General features: G+C 39.1%; 1 protein-coding gene across 1 annotated transcript; it reads left to right on the top strand.

Moving 5' to 3' along the window:
* The first annotated feature begins 987 nt into the window (after positions 1–987).
* Positions 988–10,639, top strand: LOC137020139 (uncharacterized). The gene is made up of 3 exons (XM_067385363.1): positions 988–2,751; positions 3,311–3,499; positions 10,555–10,639. Exon 1 carries the CDS (start codon positions 1,200–1,202, stop codon positions 2,517–2,519), a length of 1,320 nt encoding a protein of 439 aa, XP_067241464.1. The 5' UTR covers positions 988–1,199; the 3' UTR covers positions 2,520–2,751; positions 3,311–3,499; positions 10,555–10,639.
* The last annotated feature ends 1,312 nt before the right edge of the window (positions 10,640–11,951 follow it).

Raw genomic sequence — 11,951 nt, 5'->3', positions numbered from 1 at the left:
AGAGCCAAAGTAATGGATGCCTTTCCAAATGAAGATTTGGCTAAGGACATCAAATGCCTTGACCTCTCCACGGATGACTTACCTGATCAGCGAAGCTTGGGGGTACAGTGGAACCTAATGTCGGATACGTTCACCTTCCAAGTGCCCGACACTGAAAAACCATACACACGTAGAGGAGTGTTGTCAACAGTGAATAGCTTGTTCGATCCCCTTGGATTCCTAGCTCCTATCACAATCCAGGGCCGTTTACTTTTAAGAGAACTCTCATCGCAGACACACATGAGTGGGATACACCATTGCCTGAAAGCAGACATGAAAAGTGGGCACAGTGGTGTCATTCGCTGCAAGACCTAAGAAGTCTGAACATTCCACGCATGTATGTATCCATTCCTCTTTCTGAAGCCAAACACACTGAAATATGTGTCTTCTCGGATGCCTCCATGAAGGCCATCTCAGCTGTTGCATACTTGAAAGCTTCGGATCAGTATGGGAAAACAGAGGTTGGCTTTGTTCTTGGCAAGGCGAGGTTGGCTCCAAAGCCTGATCTTTCTGTTCCTAGGCTGGAACTATGTGCTGCAGTCCTGGCTGTCGAACTGACTGAACTCATCACAGAAGAGATTCATCTAAAGCTAGATAGAATAAGGTTCTACACAGATAGTAGAGTAGTGTTAGGCTACATCTATAACGAGTCAAGACGGTTCCATATATATGTGAACAACAGAGTGCAGCGCATCAGACAGTCTTCTCAGCCTGAACAGTGGAGGTACGTTTCTTCTGAACAAAATCCTGCCGATCATGGCTCTCGTTCTGTTTCATCTTCTAAGCTTGAGGCCACAACCTGGCTCACAGGACCTTCATTTTTGCACTATCCATCAGAGCAGCTCTTTGATCACCCAAACTCATATGATCTTATTGACCCAGAGGAAGATGTTGAAGTTCGCTCAGAGGTTAAAGTCTTGTCTACGCAGATTGAAGTGAATCATCTAGGTACCAAAAGATTTGAGCAATTCTCAGACTGGAGAACAGTCGTCAGAGCTGTGGCACGGCTGCATCACATTGCTCATTGTTTCACAGGACCAAGTAACGATAGTCAGTGCACAGGTTGGCATTGGTGCTCAAGGGGTTTATCTGTAAGTGATCTTCTGAAAGCAGAGGAAATCATCATCAAGAGTGTACAACAAGAAGTGTATACAGATGAGATGAAATGCATCACTTCTGCAAGTGAAATTCCGTCACATAGTCCACTTTTGAAGTTGAATCCAATCATCGACAGCAATGGTTTGCTGAGAGTTGGTGGACGCATCAGACAAGCAGAAATAGGAGATAAAGAAACAAATCCCCTCATCATTCCGGCTCACCATCACATCACAGTCCTACTGGTCAGACATTTTCATGAACGTGTGCAACATCAGGGCAGACATCTTACAGAGGGCACCATAAGATCCAATGGTTTTTGGATAACTGGGGCTAAACGATGCATTAGCAGTATTATTCGGAGGTGTGTTACTTGCCGTAAACTAAGAGGCAAGGTGGAGGAACAACAAATGGCTGACCTGCCAGCAGAAAGGCTGCAAATGGATCCACCCTTTTCCTTTGTCGGCTTAGATGTTTTTGGGCCATGGGAGGTGATCTCACGCCGCACAAGGGGTGGCCAAGCAAACAGCAAGAGGTGGGCAGTGTTGTTCACTTGCATGTGTACCAGAGGAGTTCACATAGAGGTGATTGAGTCGATGACTTCCTCAAGTCTTATTAACGCTCTCAGAAGATTCTTTTCTATTAGAGGTCCTGCCAAACAGCTGCGCTCCGATTGTGGGACGAATTTCGTTGGTGCCTCTAGAGAGCTTAAAATGAGCGAGAACGAACAAACAGAGGTGAGAGAATACCTACTTGAGCAAAGATGTTCCTGGGTTTTTAACCCACCACACTCTTCTCATATGGGTGGCGCCTGGGAACGTATGATTGGTCTAACAAGGCGAATCTTGGATTCAATGCTCTTGAAAAACAAGTACTCACAGCTTACACATGAAGTCTTAGTGACATTCATGTCTGAGGTCACAGCCATCGTTAATGCACGGCCTCTAGTCCCAGTCTCCACAGATTCTGAATTCCCCTTCATCCTAACACCATCTATGCTTTTGACACAAAAGGCTGGTAATCCTCCAACTCCACAAGAAGATTTCAGTAAGAAAGACATGCTCCTATGTCAATGGAAACAGGTTCAAACATTAGCAGAAACATTCTGGAATAGGTGGCGGAAGGAGTATCTTGGAACACTTCAGAACCGTCACAAGTGGTTTCACAAACATCCAAACATCAAAGAAGGCGACATTGTACTGCTCAAAGACAAACAAGTCAAAAGAAACGAGTGGCCGATGGGGATAATTGTGAAGGCTGTTCCCAGTACAGACGGTATTGTGAGAAAAGTGGAGGTGAAAACTGTTCAGCATGGGACAACAAAAATCTATCACAGACCTATATCTGAGTTAGTATACCTTGTGTCTTCAGATCAGGCTGTTTAATCCAATAATTGCTAGTGTATATGGTATCTTTGTGATACCAGACGGGGAGTGTTCTGGCTTTGCCTGCTTTGGTGTTTTTGCTCCCTCTACTGGTAGTTTTATATTCTGCAGATTGAATATGTTTTATTCAGTTTCTGGGGTTCAAAAAGAACAACGTGCAAAGCACATGGTAGCGCACTTTAATTTGCTGTGTCAGTCCATCGGATTAACAACTCTTAACGAGGCACTGCCTGTAAGTAGAGTTTGATTATTTTTGATTGTTAATATATTATGATTGCGAGGAAGTACATGTAGATGTTTTCATGTTATAGCATTGGGAAATTTATATTGTACAATCATTTTGTACAACTGTCTTCTGGTGAACATTGTTGGACTGGACGTTTACCATGTGACATTTTATTTATGTATTCCTTCTGTGTTATGTTGTTTTACAGTTTTACACATTTATTCAGTAAATCAAAACGACGACTCCGGTGTCAAGACTGTTTATTGAGTGGATGTGTTTAGCTTGCTGGGTGCGAAGCCAGTATACTGCGTGTAATGAATGAATATAATATACAAGTTTAACTTTTTGAATGGAATTAGTGAAATAAATCAACTTTTTGATGATATTCTAATTATATGACCAGCACCTGTATTAAAAATGTAAAAATGCAGAATGTTTTCTTTGATGGGTAGGTTTAGGGGTAGGGGTAGTGTAGGGGAATAGAATATAAAGTTTGTACAGTATAAAAACCATTGCGCCAATGGGATAATCTTTGAAGAAAGCTTACTATCTTTTTTTTTATCAGGATGTTGGAGGTTCTTGTTTGATGAGAATCTGTGAGTGGGATATGGATCAATGAAGCCCATGCAGATCGGATCAATTCCAATTAGCTATCCAGCAATTTCTGTATTGCAAGGCCACTAAGCAGCTGGGCATTTTAATCACATATCTCAAAGTGGCCGACCTGAAAGTGACCTCTAAAATAAAAAGACTGGTAAGTGCTCGCTTTCAGCTCTAAACATGCTCGAGTAAAAAAGTAGAATGCACTGAACATCATTGAACCATGAGCAGAAAATCCTCCTTTTTTTGCCCTTCCATTTTATAGTCATACTTAAAGATCAGCCTCTCTTCAAGTAGCAGAAATATATGTTCTTTGTGGAAGTGTATCAGACTTAAATGTCAAAAGGCTGTTAAAATGATAGGGGAAAAAAGACTGTAATCTCTTTTATTCTCCTTCTTCTTCTAGGCCTTTCTCTCCACATTCACATTCACATCCCCCCCCCCCACACACTTTCTCTTCTGCTTTAATGTCACTGTATAAAGTCAACATTAAAGAGCTGTAGCAGTCGGCCAGAAGCTAACAAAGATTATCTCTCTCCCTCTCTGTAAGAAACTAAAAAGATGTACACAAAATTAAGGGAAAATAAATTAGCTTCTTCAAAGTTACCACAGCCAGAGGGGGCCAAATAGAGCTACTCAGTGATGAAACACACAAGGGCTGTGCACAGGGGGAAATCTGTTTTATACTCCAGTTTTGGGGAAGCTACTTTAAAACTTGTCAAACTAGAAGTTGCTCATAATTTAAAGTAGTTCAACAACAAAAAAGTATAGGCACACTACAAACTACACTGGCGCCAATATTGTTCATATTGCAAGCATCAAGTTATATAATTTATAATTTATTTAAAGGGGAAAATAGGAGAGAGGAGAGCAGCTAGTATCTTGCAACTGGAAAAGCTACAGTATTTCAAAAACCGCCGCATCATGCAGAAGCAGTGACATCAGTCATTGAAACTCTGTGTATTCCATATCAGTTCATATTTCATATTTCTCAGATCGTATTTCCCTCTCTTTTTCACCGTCTCTTCTTCCGCCTCCCATGGACACTTTCAGCTTCCCTTTACATTCATAATTCAGTTTTGCCCCATATTTCCCCCAGTATTAATAGATTTGAGTCAACCGACTCATCCACAATCATTCATCTCTTGTGTGCCATTCACTTTAAGTAAATGTTTTTTTTTTTTTTTAAAGCTCGAACTTGATTAAAGGCTGAAGAATTTTTTTTTCTGTGACTTTAATAATCATTGACGAGGAGTTCAAACAGTACATGAATCTGTATAGAGGACTCTCTGAGACTCTAGAGACAGTGAAGATTTCATTGAGAAAAATCTGAAGAGAACTGAGATTTCATTTCAAGAGTTAATTTCAATACCGACATCAGCTCTGGCTGTCCTAAAACATTCATTTTAAGCACAAATCTCCAGTTTCTGGCTTATGAATTAGTTTGTTTGTGCTCATGTCATGTTAGACTTTTTCTCACTAATCTTTATGTCTGGATAACATTCAGCTTTGCACTGGAAGTTCCTGTGTGGCATCCACTTGAGACTTCCTGACATTCTGGCCACATTGCTGCACTGATTACTGACTCAGCAGTGTAACAACATCTGCTTGATACCAAAGCTCAGAAACTCAATACCACCTTTTTATGTCTCCTGGATGACCTGTTCAGAAAAATCGTTTTCCTATTTTTGTCTCGGTGTCTGATAATTGTGTTAATGAGAACCTTTTTTTCAAGCTGGTCATGGGAAGATTCTGTGAGAGAATTCAGTGTTTTAGTGTTAGAAAGTAGACCTTGCACATTCACTATGTTCAAAAGTTTGGGATCGGTAAGATTTTTTAAATGTTTTTAAAAGAAGTCTCTTCTGCTCACCATTTGCATTTGATTAACTTGTCACAATAATATTTGTTATTTTTACTTAGTTTTATAGGTTTGTTGTCATTGGCAGTTACATTCAAAGTGGTAAAAAGTGGAATGAACTTGCTACTGCAGGTTGCAGTACTTTGATTTTACCTAAAAAGTGACATTTTGTATAGTCTGTAGTACCATGCAAATACCATGGTACATGAATATGGTAATGATTCAGGATCATGGTACCACCAATGTACTGTAAGGGATGTGTTATTATAACAGTTTTATAAAGGCTTTTTAACAGATTAAGTCAGTTCTTTTGCTTCTCTACATACTCTTTTATTTTTGATGATAGAAATGAATATTTTGTACCAACCCAGTATAAAAATGTGCAATTGTTTAGCACAACAGAGCTGCTCTTCTAAGAGGAGTTTTAGAGATGCTCAAGTACTTGTTTTGACAAGCAACGCCTGGAACGTCTGAGCCAGTGGAGGTTTACTGTCTATTATTGCATCCCACAAACACACACATGAAGTGTGAACGTGTGTATGTGATTGTTTGTCTTTTTAAAGCATTGTGTGTGTGTGTGTGTGTGTGTGTGTGTGTATTCAGTGTTCAGGATGTGTGAGATGCAAATTCCTGCAGTGTAACAGCTCTAACATAACAAGACCTGCCGCAATGCAGTGCATGTATTTATGAATTGAAGCCCATAATCTCTTTCAAATTTATTGCAAACCAAATAGCAGTCTCATTATCACTCTCCCCGGTCTTCTGTAGATAAAATAAAAAAAGAAAAAAGGCCTGGTTAATTATTTAAACAATTTCATATGGTGGTTGTTGATTTTCCCACTCGCACAATCAAGATGATGTTGCTTTTTAATGGTTTCCTTGAGCTGTTTCAGCCACAAAGAGTGCTGTGGTTGTTGATTTTATCTCCGGTCCTTGTTCTGTATTGAGCTTTTAATTGAACCCATCACACCCTGAGTATGTACTGCTCACATTGCACATTATTCTGCTGGAGGTCCTGGACATCTTGTTCAGATACATGTAATCATGGATTCTATCAAATACCAACAGATAAAAAATCAAAACCTGACTGTCCCTGTTAGAAGTCATATAATGGGCTGTGGCTGGATCTTCCATCAGGACTATGATCCAAAACAAACATCAAAACCAACACAAAAATGGGTCACCGAACACAAAACCAAGCTTCTGCCATGGCCATCCCAGTCCCCTGACCTGAACCCTAAAGAAAATTAGTGGATTGAACTGAAGAGAAGAAGCACCAACATGGAGCTGGAATCTGAAGGATCTGGAAAGATTCTGTATGGAGGAATGGTCTCTGATTTTTTGTCAGGTGTTCTCCAAACTCATCAGGCATTATAGAAGAAGACTCAGAGCTGTTCTCTTGGGAAAAGGAGGTTGCAAAAAGTATTGAATAAAAGGGTATGATTAATTGTGAGCAGTGTGTATTAGAGAAAAACATTTCTCTTATAATGAGAAAAAAGGTTGGATTTTTGTAGATTTTTTAAATAAAAGATCAAAAGTATTAAAGATGCAGATTTATTTTCACAGCCTTGTTTGGTCATATTTACCAAGGGTATGAATAATTTTGAGCACGACTATATATACACACACACACAAACAGTATATCAGGCATAACATTATGACCACCTCCCTAATATTGTGTTGGTCCCACTTTTGCTGCCAAAACAGCCTTGACCCAACAAGATATGGACTCCACTAAGTCTTGTAAGCTGCGAGGTGTGGCTTCCATGGATCAGACTTGTTTGTTCAGCACATCCCACAGATGCTTAATTGGATTGAGATCTGGGGAATTTGGAGGCCAATTCAATGCCCCAAACTCGCTGTTGTGCTCCTCAAACCATCCCTGAACCATTTTTGCTTTGTGGCAGGGTGTATTATCCTGCAGAAAGAGGCCACAGTCATCAGGGAATACCGTTTCCATGAAAGGGTGTACATGGTCTGCAACAATACTTAGGTAGGTGGTACGTGTCAAAGTAATGTCCACATGGATGGCAGGACGCAAGGTTTCCCAGCAGAACATTGCCCAAAGCATCACACTGCCTCTGCCAGCTTGCCTTCTTCCCAAAATGCATCCTGGTGCCACATGTTCCCCAGGTAAGCGATGCACACACACCTGGCCATCCACATGATGTAAAAAAAAAAAAAGATTCATCAGACCAGGCCACCGTCTTCCATCCAAATAAGTTTTCCATTGATATATGGTTTGTTAGGTTAGGACAATATTTGGATATACAACTATTTGAAAATCTGGAATCTGAGGGTGCAAAAAAATCTAAATATTGAGAAAATTGCCTTTAAAGTTGTCCAAATGAAGTCCTTAGCAATGCATATCCACTCACAAAAATAAATTTTTGTTATATTTACAGTCAGAAATTTACAAAATGTTTCATGGAATATGATCTTTACTTAATATCCTAATGATTTTTTGCAGTTTTTAAATGAAGGTTTTTATTATGAAGGGAAAACAAAATCCAAACCCACATGGCCCTTCTCTAGCCACAGCCAGGCCTGATTACTGCCACACCTGTTTACAATCAAGAAATCACTTAAATAGGACCTGACTGATAAAGTGAAGTAGACAAAAGATCCTCAAAAGCTACACATCATGTTGAGATCCAAAGTAATTGAGATCTATTAGTCTGGAAAAGGTTATAAAGCCATTTCTAAAGCTTTGGGACTCCAGCGAACCACAGTGAGAGCCATTATCCTAACATGGAACAGTGGTGAACCTTCCCAGGAATGGCCGGCCGACCAGAATTACCCCAAGAGCACAACGACGGCTCACCCAAGAGGTCGCAAAAGACCCCACTACAACATCCAAAGAACTGCAGGCCTCGCTTGCCTCAGTTAAGGTCAGTGTTCATGACTCCACCATAAGAAAGAGACTGGGCAAAAATGGCCTTCATGGCAGAGTTCCAAAACGAAAACCGCTGCTGAGCAAAAAGAACCTAAAGGCTCATCTCAGTTTTGCCAGACTTTTGGGAAAATACTTTGTGGACTGACGAGACAAAAATTGAACTTTTTGGAAGGTGTGTGTCCCATTAAATCGGGTGTAAAAGTATCACAGCATTTAAGAAAAAGAACATCATACCAACAGTAAAATATGGTGGTGTTAGTGTGACTTTCTGGGGCTGTTTTGCTGCTTCTGGACCTGGAAGACTTGCTGTGATAAATGGAACCATGAATTCTGCTGTCTACCAAAAAAATCCTGAAGGACAATGTCCGGCCATCTGTTCGTGACCTCAAGCTGAAGTGAACTTGGGTTCTGCAGCAGGACAATGATCCAAAACACACCAGCAAGTCCACCTCTGTATGGCTGAAGAAAAACAAAATGAGGACTTTGGAGTGGCCTAGTCAAACTCCTGACCTCAATCCTATTGAGATTCTGTGGCATGACCTTAAAAAGGCGGTTCACGCTCGAAAACCCTCCAATGTGGCTGAATTACAACAATTCTGCAAAGATGAGTGGGCCAAAATTCCTCCACAGTGCTGTAAACGACTCATTGCAAGTTATCGCAAATGCTTGATTGCAGTTATTGCTGCTAAGGGTGGAACTTCCAGTTATTAGGTTTAGGGCGCAAGCACTTTTTCACACCACTGTATATATACATATCATATGAGGGGTGCGCATTCATATATGAAAAACTTTTGTCAGTTAAAAAAAGGTTAAAGAGAATGAACAAATCACGGATTGTTGATTTTATTGCATTGTAAAAATGTCTGATTTGGATACATGGCAGGGAAATTAGAGCTTGAGTTGAGACCTGTTTAACTTCATGGATTACATGAGACATGAATATTTGGGATTTTTTTTTTTTTTTTTTGGTACTGTGAATGATTGTGGCAGAGGGAATCGCTTGAGGATTTGTCAGAGATGCCATATGGTGCATTATTAATTCAGCATTACAGTAATTATACAATCTTGATAATCAGCATGGATACAAATGTCTTGCCCTGCTGATAATATCCATCATAATCTTCACTCTCCCTTCGCTTCCTCTTTGCCTCTTCTTCTCCTCACATTTTTCAGCTTCCTTTGAAGCCTCAGTTGAAGCAGAAATAAAAATTTGTTCAGACTGCCTTCAGCTTCGAAGACGGCAATGCTTTTGAAGAGCTCATTTCAACAGGAAAACTCTGACCACCACACATGGAAGTTCTTGCACTGTTAGTATTTCTAGTTTTATATTGAGAATACTGAAATAGATCCGCATACAGCAGCGAGTCTTGGGTAAAGTTCACCTCATCCTTTAATATCCCTGGAAATGAAAGAAGAAACTCTTCCTTATCTTCTCCATTTCACCTCACACCACTAGAGTACATATTATTACAAATGTTTCTATATATAGATACTGGTAATAGAACTAAATACTATATAATTCAAGGTATTAGCTGTATGACAGGTGGCCTAATAAATGCACTTAAAGGCAGTACATTTTATAACTTCAAATAGAGGCAGATGCTATTGAAGTGCAAATAGCAATAGATGCTATTTACAGTAAGTGCAAATACTTGTACTTTTTGAATATTATCTTCAGGGTTTTTTTTAAGTGGAAAATAAATGCCTCTCTGAGCTGATATGTGATGGGAAAAAGGATAAAATTGGGATTGGAAAAAGCTGGCTTGAATTTAAAAGCTACATCCTTGCTTCTCAGTACATTTTTTTTCTTACAGTGCATTTGACAATAAATGCATACTGTTTACGTATTTAGTCAAAAATTAATTTTACCCCATAATCTGATGTAATGTTGTTTTAGAGGAAAATATATTTTGTTAAAGATTACAGAGACCATTCTGTTTAGATTAGCATGAACTGTGTATAAAAAAGTTCTGATAAGTTCTATGATAATCTTTACTTTGCAATGGATGATGCACATGCACTCTCTTGTTTTCTCTCTCACCCTCCATGTTGTTTGTTTCACATGATCTGTTAGAGGACAGCAGGTGAAACTGGATGGCTATTATATTTTGACCTTTACATGTCCTCATTCCCACCTCTGTCAGAATCTCCCTCTCTCCGTCTATAACAATATCCTTCACTCTCCTTCCCTTCTACCCTGCCTCTCTTTCCATTTAATTCCTCTGTTCAACAGCCTGGTGGCATTTGGAGTTTCCTGCTGGGCTGAGGAAAATGGAAAATGTTCAGAAAAGAGCTTTTCCCCCCCCTTTTCTTTCTTTCTTTCCTTTTTTTATTTTGAGAAAGGGTCTATATTTTGTGGCCTGTGCACTTTACATTGATCAATAATCCATGGGCTCAGTGGAGAGGTTGCTGAGTGTTTCAGTGAGAAAGATAACGGCTGAATTTTCCCTTGCAGATGGACGTGGGGAACAGCGGGAAGCCTTCTGCCAGTCCACTCAACCTTGGCACAATAATTTCTCTGTCTCACAGACAGATCCAGACGACTCAATTTACATGTTTTTAATATTTAGTGAGAGTTTACAGAGATATGCTGGTGGTTGCTGCAGCTTTTATAACATAACATGTACAGCAATGCTCTTAGCAGATGCATTCCTACTCAAATGTGCCTCTGTCATGTTTGTGAATATTGTGTGTGTTATGTTTTGGAAACACTCTGCAGGTCCAGTACTAAGAGTAAAACGTCCATGCTTATTTAGCTGATATACAATAGAAATAATAATAATAATAATAATGACATTTGCACTTGTTTACATTTTAGGAGACAATGGTATTTGAATTTATCTAAACTATGCACATTCCTGTATCTGCATGGCAGATTTCAACACACACACAAAAAAAATGTAAAAAATAAATTAATAAAAAAAATAAGTGTCAAGTTTTCCAGCTTGTGTTATTTAGCATTTTTTATTAGTTGTGACTAATTTATATTATACAGAATACAGATACTAAATATTAATTATTTGCAATTTATTGTGTTTTTCAATTATTTCAGTATCATATGGAAATGCAATTTATTTATTTGAGGCAAAAGAAGATTGAAACAACAATTGAAATTGCACTGCACTTCAACCGCGTCTGCTTACAGATCTAAAAAAAACAAAAACAAAATAACGACTTTTCAACAATATCTAGTGATGGCCGATTTCAAAACACTGCTTCGGAGCTTTACGAATCGAATCAGTGGTTTGGAGCACCAAAGTCACATGATTTCAGCAGTTTAGCAGTTTGATACGTGATCCTAATCTCTGAATTGAAACAAAAGATTAGTAAAGCTCAGAAGCAGCGTTTTGAAATTGGCCATCACTATATATGAAAAGTCGTTATTTTGGGGTTTTTATGGCACACAAAAAGTATTCTCGTCGCTTTATACAGATACAAACAGTAACAAAACACAGTACACCCCTCACATTTTTGTAAATATTTTATTATATCTTTTAATGTGACAACACTGAAGAAATTACACTTTGCTAAAGTAGTAATGTAGTGAGTGTACAGCTTGTATAACTGTGTAAATTTGTCCTCAACACACAGCCATTAATGTCTAAACCGCTGGCCACAAAAGTGAGTACACCCCTAAGTTAAAATGTCCAAATTGTGCCCAATTAGCCATTTTTTTAGCCCGGTGTCATGTGACTCGTTAGTGTTACAAGGTCTCAGGTGTGAATGGGGAGCAGATCTGTTAAATTAGATGTTATCGCTCTCACTCTCTTATACTTGTCTTTGGAAGTTCAACATGGCACCTCATGGCAAAGAACTCTCTGAGGATCTGAAAAAAGAATTGTTGCTCTACAT

The sequence above is a fragment of the Chanodichthys erythropterus genome, chromosome 5 (assembly GCF_024489055.1).
Source record: "Chanodichthys erythropterus isolate Z2021 chromosome 5, ASM2448905v1, whole genome shotgun sequence".
Taxonomy (NCBI): Eukaryota; Metazoa; Chordata; class Actinopteri; order Cypriniformes; family Xenocyprididae; genus Chanodichthys; species Chanodichthys erythropterus.
This window is presented reverse-complemented; position numbering and strand designations above follow the sequence as displayed.

Bases quoted from the DNA above. Each gene is read 5' to 3' on its own strand.
- LOC137020139 (XM_067385363.1), top strand. From the start codon at position 1,200: ATGAAATGCATCACTTCTGCAAGTGAAATTCCGTCACATAGTCCACTT.